Below are 21141 nucleotides of genomic sequence, written 5' to 3'. Positions count from 1 at the left end.
TTTTTAACATGTTTTGTTGAATTACGTCCAATGTCAGGGTAAATTTCCTTTTTACACCCCCCCCAGAACACCCCCAAACCCCCTCTGCTCCCACCTGCCCCCACCTCCTCTTTGGCAGCATCGGTTCTCTGTATTTAAAAGTCCTTTTTTGTTTGTTAAATTTACTTCTTTTAACATAAATCCCGCTGTTGCTCAAGTGGGAGAGAGACAGGAGCACAGAATGTTAGATTGTCTGAGCCTTGACAGGCCCGGCTCCTGCAGACAAACGCTTTATAGCTTCGTTCTGTGGCATGTCAAGGACAGAGAAGGGGAGTCCTGAACAATAGGGACCAGTGTGCACCTCCCAGCTTTCATGATTCTACAAGTAGCCTCAGGAAACTGAAACCACCGTAGCAAAATGTCTTTTTATTCTGTATTAACAATTTAACTTTTGAGGCGTGATATGCTACTTTCACAATCTGCAGATAATTTTGAAGTGTTGTTACTTTTATGTGCGGGTGTGCTTTAGAAAAGACCATAGTTTTATTCTCTTATCTATGTACTTGGCATTTTCGAGTTTTGTATGCAAAGCAAATATTGCTCTTTATTTTTAAAAAGTCATACTGAAGTATAACTGACACACATTTAAAGCCAACAGTTTGATAAGTTTTGACCTAGCAATACAGCTGGGAAACCATTCCCACACTCAAGCAGTGAACAGGTCGGTCTCTTGCAAAAGATTCCCATGCCTCTTGTTTCCCCGTCCCCCCAGCTCTTGTCCACCTGCATCCTCATACAACCACTCATCTGCTTTAGGTCACTATGTGCATTTCCTAAAGTTTTATGGAAATAGACTCATGGAGTATATACTCTCTTTTCCTGGAAAAACTTCTTGTACTTAATGTATTTGCTTTGAGATTCCTGCATGTTTTAGTACCAAAAGGATCTTCCTTTTTATTGCGGAGTATCCTTTGCCTAGGTACACTGTAATTTATCCGGTCACCTGTTGTTGGGCATTTGTGTTCCTGTGCTTTTTGGCTGTTACAAATTAAGCTCCTGTGAATATTGGGGAAGAAGTCTCTGTGTGGACATATACTCGCATTTCTCTTCACTTTTCACCTGGGAGGGGACAGTTGTCTGGAAACTGTCTTGAGGCTATAAGCTGGGACATTGTAGGTTCCCATCTCAGGGAGGACTGGCTGTCTTTGTTATCTCATGTCCCATAAACCCTTACTCACTTATTTTGTCTGTTTTGTTTTGTTTTGTTTTCTGGTGGAGGGTAAATCTGACCCCCTGGCTGGAAGTGGTGGAAATTTAGCTACTGCTTTTTAATTGCAAAAAAAAAAAAAAAAAAAAAAAGCTTATTCAATTTAGAACTGCCATAAATATGTATATACTGTTAAAACTTCATGTAATTAGTAGGAGTCGTCTTAGCCATTTTTTGTTATGTTTTTAAGGAGTGAAAATTGAGTGTCTAGGTTTATCTTAAGCAGAAGCTCAGCAACATTCTGGGTTTGTTTGTGCTACACTTTCATCCCTAGATTTGTATCACAGTATTGTGCCTAATGCCCAGAATGGGGATTCTCAAGTTCTGGCTGGAACCATCCATCATCACTGTGTTCTAGTTAGGAAGACTGGAAAGCAGAGGTGTGTTTGTGCACAGATGCATGTGTGCCTGGGTCTGTAGAACATAAATTACATAAATTACATTACTTGTTATAAATGTTGCATTCAGAGTACAAAATTCAAAAGGTCCAAAAAGGTATCCAGTGGAAATTTTTGTTCCTTTTCAGTTCCATAGACACACTGTTTTCTTCCTTAATATATTAATTAGGTTTTATTTTCTCTCTCCTTGATGCTCTCGTGTCTAGGGCTCCCCTGACCTGGGCAGAGCCTGAAATCGCATAGAGATTGCATAGGATCCACATTTCATAGGCATACAAGCAAGTCCAGAACCCATAATTGGAATCACTTCCTTTATCCAGCTGTGTTCTCTATTTCAGTCCCTATCTGACCACCTGCCTTAATCTCCCAGATTCAGGTATCAGACGACCAGCACAGCCCTCTCTGCTCCAGAGCCCACTGAGATCATTCAAACCGGCCAGTCCTAAACCTGCTTCTTCTGCTTTGCTTGTGTATTTTGTGGAACCCACAACAAAGTCTCTTTCCCATGCTCTCTCCTCCTTCCTTCTACCCGCTGGCCGACCTGGCGTGTCCCTGAGTGCCCCTGTGTGGCATGGTGTGTCCCCTCTGGGGATTGTAAACAACTCTCTCTTGAGTGACAGTGGTCTCCTGACTTGTGGGCCTCACCATACTTGAATAATAAAACCTACATTTTGAAGCACTTTGAGGCAGCTAGTGTTTGCAGTTTCTTTCCCTTCTATACAAACAAGAAGACATAACTGGTTTTTTTCCTCTTCTTTCTAGACAGGTACAGTCATAGGACATGAAGTGATACCCATCTTGGGTTTTTCTCTTAACGGTATAACGGTATTGGATGCTGCGCTTTAGGAAAATGACTTTATTTATCGATGGACTTTGCCACGTTATCATAGAAATATCTGTGCATATGCACGTCCATCTCACCACCCATTTTGCTGATCCACTGGTTTTATGCTGTCTAGTAAATACATTTTTATATCTTCTTATTTGTGGATGTATATCTTCCTGTCTGGGAACAAATACACTGAAAACAATTTTTATGGTTAAAAGTAAATGCATCAGAAACGTTTGGTAAGTCAAAGGAGAGGCATTCTTCTTGAATATATGTGAGCTTGTGATTTCTGTGTGTCTCTGCGTGTGCATGGTAAAAGGGCTTAGGCTCTTTGACAGCTGTTGGGTCCATTTCCATCCCCCTTGGAATCTTAAATGGTTTAAAAACGAGTTGGAGGCTTTCAGCTATTTTCTTAGCTTTTCCTTTATCAATTCTGTAGAGTTAAAATTTCACCTCTTTTGGAGGCTGATCTCTTCTCATTATTGGATCTGGAGCACATGGCACAGTTTGAATTGTGTAAGTCCTGCTGCTTCTCTCTCTTCAGGCTGATTTCCATCAGGCTCTCTCATGCCTGTTACCTTTGAGATTTGAGCTTGAAAAAGACCGCCAAAGAGAAGCCAGCAAACCGTGGCTTTCCTTCCTTTGCCGCCCTTCTGTGTTGTTCTCTGATCTTTCCTGGACCAGTCTTGCACCCTGCCGCTGTTCCTTGACCTCGCTCTTGGATCAGGCCGGAACAAAACTTTCATTAGGAGTCAGAGGGCTGCTGACAAGTGTAGCTTATTATGTATTAGGTGCATTGAGCTTTATCTCTGACAAGCAACCTCACATACTTCTTCTTTACAAGAAACCCTGGGAGACGGCTGGAGCTGCAAACAGTACCAAGAGTCTGCTGTCTTCCCCATTGGTGTTTTTCCCATTTTACAAATAATTACATGACTTCAGAGAGGTAAAGGTCACCTGGGGGTTGGCGCCAGAAAGACATAAATTCCCTAACTGCCACTTCTGGGAGCACAGCCCCTCCCACATTCGCCCGGTGTGCTTGTGGGTTTGGGATGTAAGTGTGGTTTGGGAACCAGTTTTTCTGTACCTTCTCTGTTCTTTGTGTCGAGGAATTCCTCTATGACATAATGGTTGCTTTTTAGGCTAATCTTATTTCTATAATATTTTTAGACCAAAGAGCATGAAGTTTCTAAATAACGCTAGATCTTTAAACTTAGTTTTATTAACCATGTACTGCAAGGAACATTAAGCTTTTTCTGTAAAGGGCGAGGTAGTAAATATTTTAGGCTTTGTGGGCCATCCTGTCTCTGTCACAGCCACTCAGCTTTGTCACTGAGTGGAAGTAGCCATAGACAAAATGAAAATGAATGGGCCCGGCTGTCTTCCAATAAAACTTTATTTATGGACATTGCAATTTGAGTTTCGTGTATTTTTCATGTGTCACAATATAGTCTTCTTTTGATTTATTTTTTTTTCCCCGGCCCTTTAATGATGTAAAAGCCATTCTTAGTTCGCAAGCCATACAAAAACGGGTTGATGGTAGTTTTTTGGCTCCTGATATATTGGTCTATTTATTAGTTGGACTAGTTAAATTGTTGATTTATTTCTCAGGGGTAGACTATTTGATAGTCATCAAGTAAAAACTGAGAACTGTTCCCATGGCTAAGCAGTATATACTAACAAAACAATCTGTGTTTGCTTCTCCAGATTATTAAAGTTATTCTTCAAAGAATAGTAGTTAGGATATTAGTTATCACGGTTAAAGTCTCAGATAAGATTTAGCACGTTGATGACAGACTATTAGCTCTCTTCTCCTTTGAGAAAAAACTATTTCTCATTAGAAAATAGAGTATTTCCAAGTTTTGAGATTTTCACACTTTTTTGTGTGTGCTGGGGTATCCTGTTAAAAAACTATTTCAGAGGTTGAAATGCCCACTCTCACAGTCGGCCGTAAGTATGCTTATCAGATCTTGACCACTTTCTCCAGTTTTGTTCCTATTCCCTTTTTCTGAGTTAAGATAGTCATGGTTCCAAATACCTAATGACAGCTTCATATGCTTTGTAGAGGACAACTTTATACAGGGCCCCGATTTTCATTCATTTATGTACATGTAGGATAGCGTATTTAATGTAGAATTATTTTAAGTTCAGTATGAGACATGTTTATTTGATTTCAGAAAGATGTGGTGGTGTTTATAGAAGTTATATACATATATATGCGTGTGCGTGTGTGTATGTGTAGTTTATGTGTAGTGATCCCTAAAGCATGGTAAAGACTTACAATTGTGTGACTTAGAGGTTTGCAGGGATGCTGGTACTCATCCGTGTTCTAGTCCAGTATCATACTGCCATATTTTTTTTTTTTTTCTCAAAGTAAATGGTGTTTTATTGTGGCTGGAACGGAGGCTGAACAAAGTGCAATAGGAAGTAGCTACAGCTGCAAACAACTTCCAAGGGTTTCCGGTAACATTTGATAGCCACAAAGGAAGGAAATAAAGGGCCAGTCACTTTACAATGGCAGGAATTCATTTAAGGAGAAAAAAAAGTTTTTACCTATTTGTAATCTTTTTCCATGCAGATACTTTAAGGAAAAGTCTAAAGATTTTTCTTACCTGTTCCTCCTGCTTATTTTTTATTTTATAGTGAAATAAAAAAAGAAAGAGTCTGAAAGAAGTGAAGTTTTATTCAGTGCTTTTTTGCACATGTTGAAGAAGATACGCTTTTCCTCTTAAAATCTGTTAGTCTTGAATCCTTCTGATAAGTTTTATAAAGGAGTATTCTGGGTTTGTTTTTTTCATACATTGCTGAATATTATTTCTTAAAATTACTTTTAGGACCAGTATTTTCAGGTTTTCCATTTACGTGCCTTTCTCAAAATTATTTTAAGGACCAGTATTTTCAGATTTTCCATTTAGGTGCCCTTTTTGTCAACATGATGTGGCCCTTATAAAATGGATTGGGTTTCTTTCCCTCCCCACCTCTGCTGTATCTGACATTTATAAGAATGTTGAAGGCAATTCCTGATAAAATGCATGTGGCTTTTGATCTTGTGTTTATCTTTGGTTTTAATACCATGAAGTTTCAACAAGAAACAGCTAGTAAAATGGAATTAAAGCCAGAAGAGAGAGGTCTTGGAGACTTCAGGGTATAAATTCCTACCCAGGCACTTACCCGTGTGACTTTAGATTTGGTCGTTGGATTCATTTTGTAAGTAAGGATTTTCTATGGGACTCTGAAACCTCGAACCGAGTGAGTCCCCAGCGCCTGTGCAGCCTTGACAGTCTATGAATAGAATCCCATTTTTGGCTCTAAGCCTAATCCTGCCGGCACCAGGACTGCAGTGACAAACAGTAGCCGCTCAGATGCCGCAGCTGCCGGCGGAGCTCCAGGCGGGCCGCAGTTACGTGCGGGCTTCGGCCCTGCACCACCTAAATAAAGACCGCGCGGTTCTGCGGAGCATCTCTGAGCTCATGGTCTGAAGCTCCGGGGGGTGGATGTTGAGTGATAACTACAGGCAAAATGCAAAGTCCTCTCTCGGCCTCTAAGGCAATCTGTATTTTTAGAATGGGGCTGAGCTAGCGATGCCCAGCCTCCCCGCCTGCCTGTCTCTCCAGGTCCGCCCTGCCTTGTCCGAGTGGGTGCTTGGGTGCCTGCCCGTGTGGGTGGGCATTCGGGCTCAGCTTAGGGCTTCCAGGGCCAGGCCCAACCCGTACCCATTTATTAAATCCAGCACAGACCCAGACGTGCTAGTGTGTGCTTGCTGCTCAAGACTCACTTTACATTTGACAAAGATTTTTAAAAAATGGTGGAATTCATAGGACTTTTCAATTGCACCTGTTGGAAGAGGAATCTTTTAAAGTTTGAACAGAGAAATGCTATTTTTATTTTATTTTATTTTATTTTATTTTATTTTATTTTATTTTATTTATTTTATTTATTTTATTTTATTTTATTTTATTATTTATTTATTTATTTATTTATTTTTTTAAGCTTTTATTTATTCATGAGACAGAGAGAGAGGCAGAGACACAGGCAGAGGGAGAAGCAGGCCCCGTGCAGGGAGCCCGACGTGGGACTCGATCCCAGGTCTCCAGGATCAGGCCCTGGGCTGAAGGCAGCGCTAAACCGCTGAGCCACCCGGGCTGCCCGAGAAATGCTATCTTTGGTCCAGTTTCCCGTCCTACCGCCTGGGTACCTCTGTCTACCCACTGTGTGGTCCCCCGGGACTCGAGCTGGGATCTTTGTCACTTGGAGTTGTCGTCATCAGCCTTGTTCTGAGAACGTTTTCATTTTATTAAAGCTGGTTGGGAACCGATGTGTAAGGCCTTCTGTCCCATGGAAAACCATTTACTGAGCGGCAGTCACGTGCTGCATGGAACTCTCCAGTTTCTGTCTCCTGCTTTCCTATCTCACTGTGCTTTCCTGGCTTTAATACTTCATTTAACAAAGTAGAATAAGTACTGATTATGTTTCCTCCCCTGTGTTCCATGCATTTGATTAGTCCTTGTGGTTCTTTGGTAGCTTAACAAACTTAAGCAGGCTGTATTTCAGTAGTGTACAGTGGAAGTTTAAAAAACAAAAATCATCATGAGCCCAGAATTTAAAATACATCCCCCATAAAGTTCTAAAATGCTTTTGTTTACCTTCTGACCTCTCCTATCTTCTCTATTTATTTTGTAGCATCTGTGTTAATTTTTCCTGGTAGAGGCATTTTACTGTTTTTTTTTTTTTTATAGCCTATAATATATGTAAGAGGAATGAGAGGTCATTATGGCTAAACCAGAAAGGATCGTTGTGGCAAATGTAGGGCAAGCACAGGTAAATTCTTTCTGACAAAGAATATTTTACAGGGCAAATGGTTTTTGAAACATTTTTTCTTTATTATTCTCATGGTACCCCGAGGCCCATGGTGCTTGTTAAATGAACTCTTAAAAGAGCAGTGAGGAAGGAAGAAAATAGATGGGGGAAAAAGGCAGCAAGAAATTGTTTCAGTTTCTTCAGAATAAAAGGGTTTTTTTCTCTCTTGGTTTTTAGTTGAAATAACTTTCTAATTAGGGCTTTATATTTTATAGGCATTAAGCTAGTATTTATAATTATTGTTAATAGGGTTACTGAAAAATATTTAGGCTTTTCTTTTTTTTTAAGATTTTATTTATTTATTCATGAGAGACACAGAAAGACACAGGCAGAGGGAGAAGCAGGCTCCCCTATGGGGAACCTGAGGTGGGACTCCATCCTGGGACTCCGGGATCACGCCCTGAGCCAAGGGAGATACTCAACCACTGAGTCACCCAGGCGTCCCCAGGGTGATTTTTTTTTTTTTTTTTTAATTTCACTCTTCCCATGGGGGAGGAAAGAATATGAAAAATACTAAAAAGATTCAACTGTGTACAATTTGTTGCATATTTTATATATTAATTTTTAAAAAGGAAGACTTAATTTACGTCTGGCTCTCAGACACAGTAGTTTAGGAGGCTCCCTACAGAACTGAGAGTCAGCTTGCTCTTCCTTTTAAAATGTCCTTTGGCTCTAGCAAGCTTAGTTTTTACAGTAAGAGTACATTTTAGAACATATGATACACTCTTATAAAGTTTTTGTTAAAAAACGTAGTAGAGGGGTGCCTGGGTGATGCAGTCGCCTGAGCCTCCTACTCCTGATTTTAGCTCAGGTCATGATCTCAGGGCTGTGAGATTGAGACCCACATTGGCTCTGTGCTGGGTGTGGAGCCTCCTTAAGATTCTCTCTCCCTCTCTCTGCCCAGCCCCTTCCTCTATAAAAAGAAGTATTGGAAAAAAATATTGTAAAAGATATACTACTGTCATATTTCTAAGTTTTAATTTTTACATTTGGGGTTTGGACTTTTATGAAGGCGTATACACATATCACGTATCATATATAAATATATTACCTTTTTAGTTTTTGTAAAACTTGCTTGAGCCATGTGTTTAACAGCCTATTTACTGGGGTATTACAGTTTTATCACAATTGTTCTTAGTGTTGCTGATTCTTGAAGCACTGACTGTCCTGGGAGCAGTCCTTGCTAAGATCTGGGAGCAGTCCTTGCTAAGATAGGGGTTGAGGGCAGCCCTAGTGGCTCAGTGGTTTAGCGCCACCTTCAACCCAGGGTGTGATCCTGGAGACCCGGGATCGAGTCCCACGTCGGGCTCCTGCATGGAGCCTGCTTCTCCCTCTGCCTGTGTCTCTGCCTCTCTCTCTCTGTGTCTCTCATGAATAAATAAATATTTAAAAAGAGATGGGAATTGAATGAAAGTAGAAAGGTAGAAATCAGACTTCCAGATCATGGTAGTAACAACTCCTAAGGAAATCACAGTGTCTTAAACTAAATACTTATTTTACCACCATATATACCACAGTTGAAGTTCCTGAACTTAGTAAAGAGCAGGCTATATTAAAGTGTTCCAGCAAAATCAGGGAAAACAGTTAAAAATAATACACCTAAATTGCATACCTACAGTCAAAAGGGCTAATCACAATAGTGCTGTGATTAATAAAGCTCTGTAAAAAGGGTACAGAGTCTTGAGGACGTTCACAAAGGAAGCCAGACTGGATGGCTAGAGGTAGTCTTAGAATAATGTAAGAAGCTCCTATGTGTTCACTGAATAATTTTGTGATGTGATCATTATACACACTAAATATGTAATTATGGTGTATGCAATTTAAGGTTATTTGTGTGAGCTAAGAGTTTGGGTTCTGGGGTCAGATGGACTTAGGGTCACATCTCTGCCCTGCCATTTACTAGCTTTGTGACTGTATACCTCAAAAGCCTCCAGTATCTTTTTTTTTTTTTTAAAGATTTTATTTATTTATTCATGAGAATACACAGAGAGGAGAGAGAGAGAGGGAGAGAGGCAAAGACCCAGGCAGAGGGAGAAGCAGGCTCCATGCAGGGAGCCTGATGTGGGATTCGATCCCGGGTCTCCAGGATCATGCCCTGGGCTGTAGGTGGCGCTAAACTGCTGAGCCCAGGGCTGCCCAGCCTCCAGTATCTTAAGATCATCTATTATTGGCTCCCTTGTGGGGTTGCTGTGATTATTCATTGAGAATGACCGATATAGTGCCTAGCCCAGAGCCAGATGCTTGGAAGCACACCATTAGTGTTGCCTAAAAAGTGAGCTATGAGACCATAGTTTAATACTTGTCTGTACCTTTTAGGTCTAAGAGCTAGTTTCCTTAAATGAATTGCATGCCTTTGAGGACATGGGCCTTGTCCTAAGCTTTTCTTTGTGTGTCATGGAGTGTTCAGAGAAGTCCTGAAAAAATGGATTGAATAACTAAATACAGACTGAACAAGTGGGTGACTTTTGAGTTAGTAAACTTTATGACAGCATCAACAGTGCTTATGAACATACATGCCATTGGTTAATTTTTAGTTCTTAGAAATCAGAAGCTAAAAATAAAAGTTGGTATTGACCCCCCCCCCCCCCAAGTCTTTCAACACAGAGATTCTTGATTTTTAGGTGCTTAGGTGAAGCTGTCAACTACCACCAACCAACCAGGTTTCTTTGCCCCCAGCTGAGCCCAAGTGAGAAAGACTAGGAGAAGGGAAGGGATGTGCAGAGGGAAGCATTGTGCGGCAGCATCAGCATGTCAGAATCTTGGACATTGTTGCTTCTTCACTCTTTAAGACCGATATTTACAGAATTTAGAATTTGATACCAAATATATTTGCCGTGGAATCACTGCTTCAAATTCTAACTACAGAAAAAGATTGGGCGTATTGTCATTACCAGGTTTTGGTTTTGACAGGGATAATTTGAAAATTGGATCCTCCCTGAAAGAGTGGAAATGACTGGAGACTACTTAAATTATTTAAATTAACTTAAAAATTCAGTTTTGCGGTCCCATGAGCCATGCCTCCAGTGCTCAGCAGCCACATCTGCTGGGCGCTACCTCAGAGGACAGTGCAGATTGAAGAAGTTGCCCATCACAGAAAGTTCTGTTGGATGCTGCTTTTCTTCAATATCTGTTACTGTAGCTCATGCATTATTCTAAAATGAGCAAAAGGGTACAAACGCCAAAGTAGTTGTAGTGACTAGAGGAGAATAATCAGAGAAATGGGAAATGTGAATTAGGTGAGTAGACTCCCCCCAACCTCCACCCCTTCCTCGATCTTTCCCCTTCCTCTCCTTCTTCTCAAGTAGAGTCATTGGAAAATGGTTGAGAGTAAATTTCCTGCCAAGCAAGGCGAATACATGGCCATATTGTTTTCTCTCCAAAACCAAGACTTTTTTAAAAAAATTCATTTTATTTTATTTTTTTTAAGGTTTTATTTATTTATTTAGCAGGGGGAGAGAGAGAGAGAGAGAGAGGCAGAGACACAGGCAGAGGGAGAAGCAGGCTCCATGCAGGGAGCCCGACGTGGGACTCGATCCTGGGTCTCCAGAATCACACCCTGGGCTAAAGGTGGCAATAAACCACTGAGCCACCCAGGCTGCCCTTTTTTTAAAATTTAAATACAGTTTTGGTTCTTTGGAAACTCCTACTACTTATCATTAGTATTTGCTCTCTTGTTGTGTTGGACCTTAATCCCATTTGGAAATTTTTCCCACTCCTCCTTCCCTGGCTGTCATGTAGTTACGTCTGCAGCACTGATGTTTCAAACCATCTTTTATAGAACCAGATCTTTCACTTCCCCCTCTCGTTTCCCTCATCCTTACTGTGGACTTCAGGCTCTGGTGCTCTAGGTGTATTGAACTCCCAGCTCCGCACCTTGCCGAGTGATGTGGAGTAAGCAGTCTAATTTCTCTGAACCTGTAAAAATGTATATTTATTTATTATGATACCGATATCGCCACTTATATCCATCTGGATTAAATGGGATAATTTACTCAAAGCTCATAGCACAATACCTTGCCATGTAGGAAGTCAGATAACAATTAGAGATGAGATCATCTGATGCATTATTTAGCTCCTGCTGTGTAGTAAACTGTCCCAGAATTGAGTGGCTTAAAACAACCACCACCTATAGTTTAGTATAGGATTCTGCTGGGCAGTTCTGGTCTTGTCCAGGCCTGACCAATCTTTTCATGCAGTGTTCATTTGACTGGTTGGCTCTGAGGCTGGCTGGTCCTGGATGGCCTCACTTGCATTTTGGGTGCTGGGCTGGTTGTCTGCTGGGACTACTGTCTAGTAGTCTAGACGGCTAGACTACCTGTGTAGACTATGTGTGTCTCATCATCCAGCCAAGTTAAAGCTCTCCTCGATTAGAGAGCCCTCAGCAAGAGCTCTTGCCTCTCCCTGTGTTCTATATGAACTCTACACTCAAGTCTCACTTTCATATTATTTCCTGAATGTGGTCTTTGCCTTCACCTTTGTTCCTTGGCAACAAGACCTTCTTAGTGCATGCCACAGAGCAGTTGAACGAATACCTAAATATAGCTCCACCTTTGTGGATGGTCTCATGTTACCTTCACCTACTAATCCTTTCATGTTGACTTTGATGTGCTACCTGCTTTGTGACGTCCATTTGATCTCTTAAACTTTGGGAAGTTCGGAGGTGGTTTTTGGTATTGATTTATAAGAAACGTCAAAGAGTAAAATTTTGTATTGAAACAGTTAATTTAACTGTTCTTAAATGGTTCTCGTCTCTAAATGCTAATGTGTATTGAAAAGCTATGAAGAGTTTTTTTTTTTTAATGATCCTCAACCATAGGAAAGGTTGGTTTCTTAGTTTTACATATATTTATGGGGTAAATTGGTAGCTGCTAGTGGGTGAGAATATAGTATTTTTGCTAACTCAGTTCTTCTATATAATATTGGTCTACACAATGAGATGTTTTTCTAGGCCAAGGAAAGAAATTTTCTCTTTTCATTTCTATTTTTAATTTAATAGTGCTCCGCAGAAAAGATAAAGCACAGTTGCAAAAGGCAGCATTTACATATATATTTTCTTGCTTTGTCCACTCATTTTACTTTCTAACTTGCTTTTTTTGACCTACTAAATGAATAATGATTATTGCTGATGTGTGTGTGTGTGTGTGTGTGTTCTCCTAAACTTTATGTAAGTCGCAGTTCAGAGTTTATGGAGACTTGAAATAGCAAAGTGCAGTAAGTTATGCAGTGCGGGGTGAAGGGGAGGAAAAGAAACCCCAAACAGTCTCATTAGGGCGTCGGGAAAACTGAACTCTAATTCTGACTCTGATAATGACTTACTGGTGGCCTTGAGACAATTTAACTTCCCTTTGGCTTAGGCAGCTGAGCTCAATAATCTTGAAGGTTTCTCTCTAGCTTTGAAATATCATGCTGTTTCTAAAATCGTGCTATTTCTATTAAGTATTTGTCTTCCTGGGATTTCGTAATAAACATTAAAGATGAGCACAAATGTTTAAAATGAGAGAAAGGGATATACTTATTAGGGTATTTAATAGCAACAGGGTTAATAACATGTCCTGGGTATGTAGGAAAAGGATTCTTGGGATTCGTCTTTTGATACAGGTGTTTGTCAAGTAGGATTGAGATGTACAGAATCACAGTGGAAATGAATATGAAATGCATGATGGATTCCACGGCCGAGATGTTGTGGCTAGAGCTCTGCATATTTGGGTATAGCCTCCTGATGGGGTCAACTGTTTTCAGGTAGAGGGTACTTCCCAGTACTATCCATGGTTTCCCTCATATTGTCCTGCTTCCTTAGGAAATTTTGTTTTCTTGTCAGAGTTCATTTTCTATGCAAATTTTACAAGCATGAATATCCCCTTAGAGGGTGCAGCACCTCTTGCCACCCCCACCTCCCCACCATGCATATATATGCACAACCTCCCCCTGGGGTTGGTATTAGGCAAAAGAAAGCAATGTAGTACTTTCTATAGGATTTCTTTTGGCCTCAGTGTTGTGAATCTAGAAAGAAAGGTCTTCTTGTTCATCTGAAATATCTTATTATGTGTTTATGAGAATTCTACATGTAATTTAAATCTCGGTTACCACACAAGGTTGGCGGCCACTGTATTGGTGAGCCCGGGTCTAGATCTTCATCATCCCTCATGTGTGTACTTGCTCAAAACATCGCTCAATGTGAGCGTGTCTCCTCTTCATAAGAGAAGTACTTTTCTTGGTCTCCTTCCTGCCTCCCTGGCTCTCATTTTAGTTTCTCTTCTAAGCTTCCCTGACCTACTTGGAGGAGAGACTTTCTCCCTAAAATTCTCTGCCCTGGGCTTGTGGGACACAAGATTTTCTTTCAGCCAAATGCTCCCTAGGCTTCCTCATGGTTCTAAACATGGCTGTCACCTGCTTCCATAAAACATCGGCCCACCATTCTTTTTTTTTTTTCCTCACATCCTCTTCTGCTTGTGGTATAACCCAAATCTGCCTGCCTCCAACTACCCGCCCCCCCCTGCACTTGACATCTGTGCCTCTCCATGTCGGCTGGATGCCACCGTCACCTGGACCACCTGTCACAGCATAAATGCATGTTAAATCATTTTCTGTTAGCTCATAGAAAAGCTATAAATATGTATCATTATTTCCAAGTGTAGTTTTGTGTGTGTGTCACTCAAATATTTTTAATGCTGCTCTTTTAAAGGTTTTAAGGAATTCATGTGTTCACACATTTAGGTATTTTTTTTTTAGAGTAATAGAGATGTAGCCATATAACCAAGATCTACAAGGAAGGCAGGCTCTGTCCTCATGAGCTTTACAGGCTACAAAAGAAGACCTCAAGATGCGTGACTGTAGTGCCGTGGGGTGATGTTACGAGAGAGCAGATGTCAGAGCTCAGAACTCAGCAGCAGGACCCAGGCCACACCTGTCAGGGCAGGCCTCAGAAATGATATCTAAGCTGGGAGGTGAAGGAGTGGATATAGCAGTAACTGGCTAAAAAAAAAAATGTGTAAGAAAGGAACATTAGAATTCATTGCATTTGAATGAAATTAATGTTCCATTTGCATTAACAGGAGAATTAATTTGAAACATATGGAGAGTGCAAGTAACAAACCTACATGTTTGTTTTTTGTCTTTATGTTGAATTTGGAGCAGGGATATGGGCACATCCTTTGTGAGCAGTCTGTGCTATAAGTAAACTGTAAAGTGGGGAATTTTATTTGCTAATGGATAGTTACTTGTTTGTTATAGAACTTACTTGCTAAAGGATAGTCAAGCAACAAATGATTAGGTTCTACAGAAGCAGGATGCTATTTTGCTGTGAAAGTGCCAAGCTGTTGCCCCTGTGATGTTGCCATTGATAACAGTTTTTTGATGGGCACCTTAGGACAATTAGATGGGACCTAATCACAGTGATTTCCTGTCATTCTTGAACTACTTAAAACCACAATCAGAAAGTGGTAAACTTTTGATAGGAAAAAAGAGGAATTAACTTTAAAAGGTTTTTGACTAATGAAAATCAAACCTGTGCCACATTAAAGCAGTGTTTTCACACCATTAAGCATTGTAAAGCATTTTCCTTCCATTGTAACGCATTCTCTTTTAATCTATAAGTATGGTTTGGGAAAAACCCCAGATTCTGGTCTACAATGTAGTCTTTTGTTTTGTTAACAAGAGCACCTTGCTTCCTTAAATTGGGGAAATATAATGTTGATTGAGATCCTTAGTAACTATTTAAGGAAAAAAAATACTTCAGATTAAATGAAAACACAAATCTTTCATTTACAAATTTAAAGAAGCATTTCGAATAGCCTTTAATTGGTAGTTGTGTGAAATTAGGATAATAGGAGAAAATCAATTATAGCAATAAAGTCTGTTCTTAAATATCAATTATTTGAAGTATTTCCCTGTGTGAAAAAAATCCTCAAAAAGCTGGGCGGGAGAAAGGTGGTTCCTGGCAGGTGTCTTGCCACATTAGTTTTTACCTGAGCTTCAGATCTGGCATCAGACTCAGCACAGGCTGTAGAAGATATTTTAGTGATTGGGGGAATTTTGTGTTTTGTGAAGTACAGAATATATTTAATCAGTTTTAATGGTCCTCCGGGATTCAACACATGTTGATAGTTTAGCCGACTGTTATTAAAGTTCTAGAGATTGAAACTATGGATTTTCTAGTTTGATACAAAAATCAAATAAAGAATATGGGGTTTCTTTGAGGATCATTTTTGTTTTCTTTCACTGGAAATTAATTGGTACTTGAGCAGTGTGTCCTGGAAAATCACATTACTTTTATAACAGTTCTTCACTTATGAAGGTTAATGATTCAAATGTAATAAATCATAGTCAACATTAGATTTTCCAGTGGTCCTTTTTTAATATAGTTATAGAAGATTTTTCTGTTAATTCTTAATCATCACTGCAGTAGTTAGAGGAGTTTGAAAACCTGGATAACGTCATCTTACTTTTGAAGATCTCTTCTGACAAAATGTTTATTCAAACCGTTAAAAAAAGTCACTGATTTGAGTTTTGCCACTTTCTTCATCCTTCATCTGCTGTGTTTAAGAAGCATTAAAATGAGAAAGTATGTTGTGTGTAAATAAAATAATTGGACCTGGATTATCACTTTACCCCCCTTCAGAACCCAGAGATTTGCTCAGACTTTTACACTCAGTGTGGTTTCAATTACAAGATATTGTAAGGATTTATTTGTAAGGATTAATGAACTGTTACCATTTTCTAGGTCTTATCACAACGACGTCAAGGAAACTGGACCGAGAGCAGCAAGATGAACATATATTAGAAGTAAGCAATTTTTTGAACTATTTAAAAAATAAATATAAGGAAAGAGCATTCTTGTTCACATTAACTAGTATTCATAACTCTTATGATTTAGTTATATTAGCTTCTGGTCATGATTAAAAACCAAAATAAAGGGGAAAGAAAACGTCAGCAAGTGTAGGTCACATCCCCTTAAATCCCTTTCTATCCTCAGAACACAAGACCACTGTTTTAGTTATTTATTTAAAAGATTTTATTTATTTATTCATGAGAGACAGAGATAGAGAGAGGCAGAGGGAGAAGTAGGCTCTATGCAGGGAGCCTGATGTGGGACTCCATCCCCGGTCTTCAGGATCAGGCTCTGGGCTGAAGGCAGCACTAAACCACTGAGCCACCTGGGCTGCCCAAGACCATTGTTTTAAATTCTGTGTTAATTTTTTGTGCTCACATCCAGAGCAAACAAACTGAGAACAAAATTATTTGAATTTTCTTTTCATTTATATAAGGGAAACTTTGCTGTATGTCTTTCTTTTCCTGTTTTTTTTTTGTATTTATTTTTTAAATTTAAATTCAGTTAATTAAATGTAATGTATTATTAGTTAGTTTCATAGGTAGAGATCAGTGATTCAACGCTCCCATATGATACCCAGTGCTCTTTATATCATGCCCCCTCTCTTGTGTCATCGCCCAGTTATCCCATTCCTCCCCCGCTCCCCCCATACTGTATACTTTTTCCATTTTTTTCCTCAGTATTCTGTTTTTGGGGTATTTTTTATATAATAGATCTAGTTCAACTATAATTTCTAGTTTCCATCGTCATCGTTCTTAAATAATTACATTGTTTTTTGCATTTTAAACTGAATTGTAGAAAGTTTGTGCTTTTGAAACATTTTCGAAAATAGAAGATTAAAGACTGACATGCACTTTTCTTAGATGGTCTCTTCCCATAGGCTTCTCATTTTCACGGCTAATTTAAAATGCCTTTCTAGTCCCCGAAAGGAGAAACACAGTCTGTTGCTTCCTGGCATGCTGGTGGACCAGAGGCAGGGTGTGTGGGTGGGGATGGGAGTCACATGGAGGAGGAAGGTAGAGTGTTGTGTGGGGGTCAGGCCTGATGTGATTGCTGCGTGTGGGGCCTACAAGCCAGGAAGAGGCTGAGGAGAGGCAGCCTCATGGAGAGGGAAACTCAGTAGGGCATGCTTGTTGAGTTGTGACTCACCTGCATGAGTCTTCCATTCTACTCTGGGTACTTGAGAAAGTCCTAAACTGTGGTTTATTATTTTTATTAGCATTTAGTTCTTTCTTTGTGTGCCTTTGCTGTTCATAATGCTGCCTGCTTCATTTCATTTTCATCATTGGTCGCAGTTCTAACTTTGTCAATAAAATATTTACTTTTATAGCTCTGTAGTGTGTGCACATGAATATCATGTCTAGAAAAAGTGGTTTCACAGACACTGTTAGAACTAGTCATTGCCTTTTTTTTTTTTTAAAGTTTTATTTTTTATTTTGAAAGAGAGCATGTACAAGCAGTGGGGGTGGGCAGAGGCAGAAGGGGAATCTCAAGCCGACTCCATGCTGAGCCCTGAGCCCAACATGAGGCTCAATCCCAGGACCCTGAGGTCATGACCTGAGCCAAAACCAGGAGGCTGACGCTTAACTGACTGAGCTACCCGGATGCCCTTATAGTTAATAGTTTCTTCATGTGTTACATCCGAGTGTTAGTCATAGGTCATAGAGTTCCCTTGAATTTTCTTTCTGATAGAGCAGAGTTTAGAATTTTGATCTGGTCACTACATTGTTCGACAGAAGGGAGAATACAGTTCCCAAAAAAGGGAAACGGGGGCATGCCCTCCGGAGCGGCAGGTCAGAGGCATTGGCATCTCCCTATGGCCCGCACCCTGGTTAGAGCTGCACAGGTGTCCAGTTGTGTGCCTCACTCCAGAGCCACCTTTTCACGGTCAACATCCAAGGCTGGTTGGGAGCAAGTAGAAGATACTCAGGACTTTGAAGATAATATTAAGATGTTAATGGGAAATATTACTTTGTAATAGTTTGTTTTCATACCTTGTATGTTTTTTGTAGTCCTTTGTGGTGGTGTAGTTGAGGGCCAATGCCGGCATTGATTTGTCTTTAAAGGAGAGTTCTTTTTTCCATTCCTGTGTTAAAAGCTGTGTTACTGGCTACTGGTTATTGAACCCATCCTTAAGAACGCTTTGGTGAGGATTACCACAAAATATAGTGCTTGCTTCTATTTCTCTTTAATTTCTCTCTTTTCCCTAAAGATCATAGGAAAAATGATCAAAAGGAAATGTTTTGAGAGAGTAAAATTAAACAGTAATTGTAGATTTTGTTTTATTTTGAGAGTGTGGGAAGGTGAATCATGTGCTTTAAGCAACTACTTAAATATTCTTGGCAGGTACCGTCGGGAATCTATTCACACTTCTATAAGCAACAGGATTTACACTCCCCAAACTTTAAAAAAAAAAAATAGTTCCACAGAAAACTTCAGTATAATTTAATATTTTTGGTATTTCAGTCATTCATTTTGGAGGATGTGGTCAGAGAAAAATAGCTATTCCTCAGGTTGTGGTCTTGAATGTCCACACCAGAGTAAAAGTGGGCATTTGATTTGGGGGGAAACTCTGCATATGGAAGCATTTGCCACTACAGTCCTGAAGGCTTGGGTTTTTATTCCTAAATTCACTACATGAATAATTAGAATGACACTTACTTTACATTTCTTTTACTGAAAATCTTATTTAGTAAGTGGGTCTGAAATGAAAATTCTTATATTCGTATTAACCGTGGAGAACTTCTCTGTACAAGAAGAGAATCCAACAAAACAAAATGGTGACAACTATTATTAAAAGGCATGCTACTTCACATATATTTTGAACTGATGATCTACCTGACGTTACTGTAGAGGCCTAAAAATGAAAGTTTTTAATGCAATATGTGGAGATTTGATTTGATATTTTTTTTTTTTTTTTTTTAGTGTATAGAGTGTACAGTGTTCTTCAGAGGACTCTATTTAAAAGCCAGACCTTCATGCATCTCTTCTTGGCTTAAAAATAAGTTGTTTTTGATAGCTTGCCATCTTGGCGACATTCGTGTCGGAGCTGCAGTTGAGTAGGGAGAGGTGGCGTGGTGAGGGGAGAGCCAGGGCTCAGCGCTGCCTCTTTCTTGGCCCTCTCCTCGCTCCCCCCAGTCCCTGTCTAGAATGGGACATGGCATAGTCTCGCCTCCTCATAAGGCTGTTATCAGAAGGAGAGAGGAGATGGTATGCTGTGAGCCTTACAGGTCTGTGCAAATGTGGTGTATCATTAGTTAGGAGGAAGGTAGTCCCATTTTATTTTATTTTATTTATTTTATTTTATTTTATTTTATTTTATTTTATTTTATTTTATTTCATTATTTTATTTTATTTTTTATAATTTATTTATATATATATTTATTTATTTAATTTTATGTTATTTTATAACATCTGTTGATCTGTTACCTTTCCAAAACAGGTTACTGTGACAGACAACGGTAGCCCCCCCAAATCCACCATTGCAAGAGTAATCGTGAAAATCCTTGATGAAAATGACAACAAACCTCAGTTCCTACAAAAGTTCTACAAAATCAGGCTCCCAGAGCGGGAAAGACCAGAACGAGAAAGGAATGCCAAGCGCGAGCCCATCTATCGTGTTATAGCTACAGACAAAGATGACGGTCCCAACGCAGAGATCTCTTACAGCATTGAAGATGGAAACGAGCACGGCAAATTTTTTATTGAGCCAAAAACCGGAGTGGTTTCATCCAAGAAGTTTTCTGGAGCTGGAGAATATGATATTCTTTCAGTGAGTTAAGATCTAGTCTTTGAATTTCTTACATACTTGGACTATTAATCTGGTCTAGTATCCCTTCTCTTAAAACTTTCTCTTCAATAAGTGGCCTCATTGTTGACCTAACATTGGGACATGTGGCTTTGGTTTTCTCTTCTCACCTGTCGCTCCGGTTACTACGTTTGTTGAGTGTGGCATGAAGAGGTTGCTCTTTTTAATCAAACCTTAAACATGGGGAAAATACAGATACAGATACTAAGTGCTTGAAATTGGCTCAGTTTAAGACCACACTGATCTGTGTTTCAGTCATAGGATGTAACTTCTAATTTGCTCCCTTCACCCCCTCTGCTTGTATTTTATAGATTAAGGCAGTTGATAATGGTCGCCCCCAAAAGTCATCAACCACTCGACTCCATATTGAGTGGATCTCCAAACCCAAGCCATCAGTGGAACCGATTTCATTTGAAGAACCATTTTTCACCTTTACTGTCATGGAAAGTGATCCAGTGGCTCACATGATTGGAGTGATAACTGTTGAGCCTCCTGGCACGCCTCTTTGGTTTGACATCATTGGTAAGGATTCCTCAGTTTTCATTGTCCTTATATAGGTTACACTGAGGAAAACCTGTCTTTGGTTTTCTGATTTCTGTATATGTCTCAGGATTTAAATTTGGGAGTAAGACCTAGAACTGGAGAATTTGTCTTAAATTATCAGTATTTTGATTGCAAAATGTTTTATAATACCCAGCAGGTAATAAACTTGTTTAAAATAGATGCTGTGTATACACCATATCATTAATGTAAAAATAGGGTTTTCAAAAAGGCATCAAGAAGTTAGAAATCTGAATGTTTTGGTCCTAAAGCACAACTTCTTAATTTTCCTTCTTTATGTATAACATACGGCACATTGCTATTTTTACTGAATGTGGTTTGAATGCTTAAAATAACTGTGTGACTGTCACATGTCAGTATTTTATAGGGAATAATCTTACAGATTTTAATTGTGTAACTTAAAAATGACGGTGCCAACTGGCCTTTTTAGTTTTATTTACCACATTTTGGGAATGTGGGAAGCAGAGTCCCTGAGACTAGTTTACCCTATAATAAAGATTAAATGCCTAAATCACTTTTTCATTTTTTCTTTTCCATATAATTGAGTTTAGACACAGAATGTCTTACTTTAACACATTTAAAAAAGAAAATGCACTTTAGACTTTGACATCTTAT

The 21141-nt window shown here is 39.5% G+C and overlaps 1 protein-coding gene across 5 annotated transcripts in view; it reads left to right on the top strand.

Annotated features, from left to right (window-relative positions):
• Positions 1-21141, top strand: part of FAT1 (FAT atypical cadherin 1) — a 127204-nt gene that overhangs the window by 62507 nt on the left and 43556 nt on the right. For all 5 annotated transcript variants that reach the window (XR_013352704.1, XM_077848810.1, XM_077848807.1 and 2 more), the window contains exons 4-6: positions 16050-16111; positions 19600-19929; positions 20277-20487. Coding sequence is in view for 4 of the 5 variants with exons in the window: in XM_077848810.1 (XP_077704936.1) it covers positions 16050-16111; positions 19600-19929; positions 20277-20487 (603 nt within the window). In the remaining variant the exon portion in view is untranslated. The remainder of the gene's footprint in view (positions 1-16049; positions 16112-19599; positions 19930-20276; positions 20488-21141) is intronic.

Source organism: Canis aureus, chromosome 15, assembly GCF_053574225.1.
Source record: "Canis aureus isolate CA01 chromosome 15, VMU_Caureus_v.1.0, whole genome shotgun sequence".
In the NCBI taxonomy this organism is placed as follows: Eukaryota; Metazoa; Chordata; class Mammalia; order Carnivora; family Canidae; genus Canis; species Canis aureus.
This window is presented reverse-complemented; position numbering and strand designations above follow the sequence as displayed.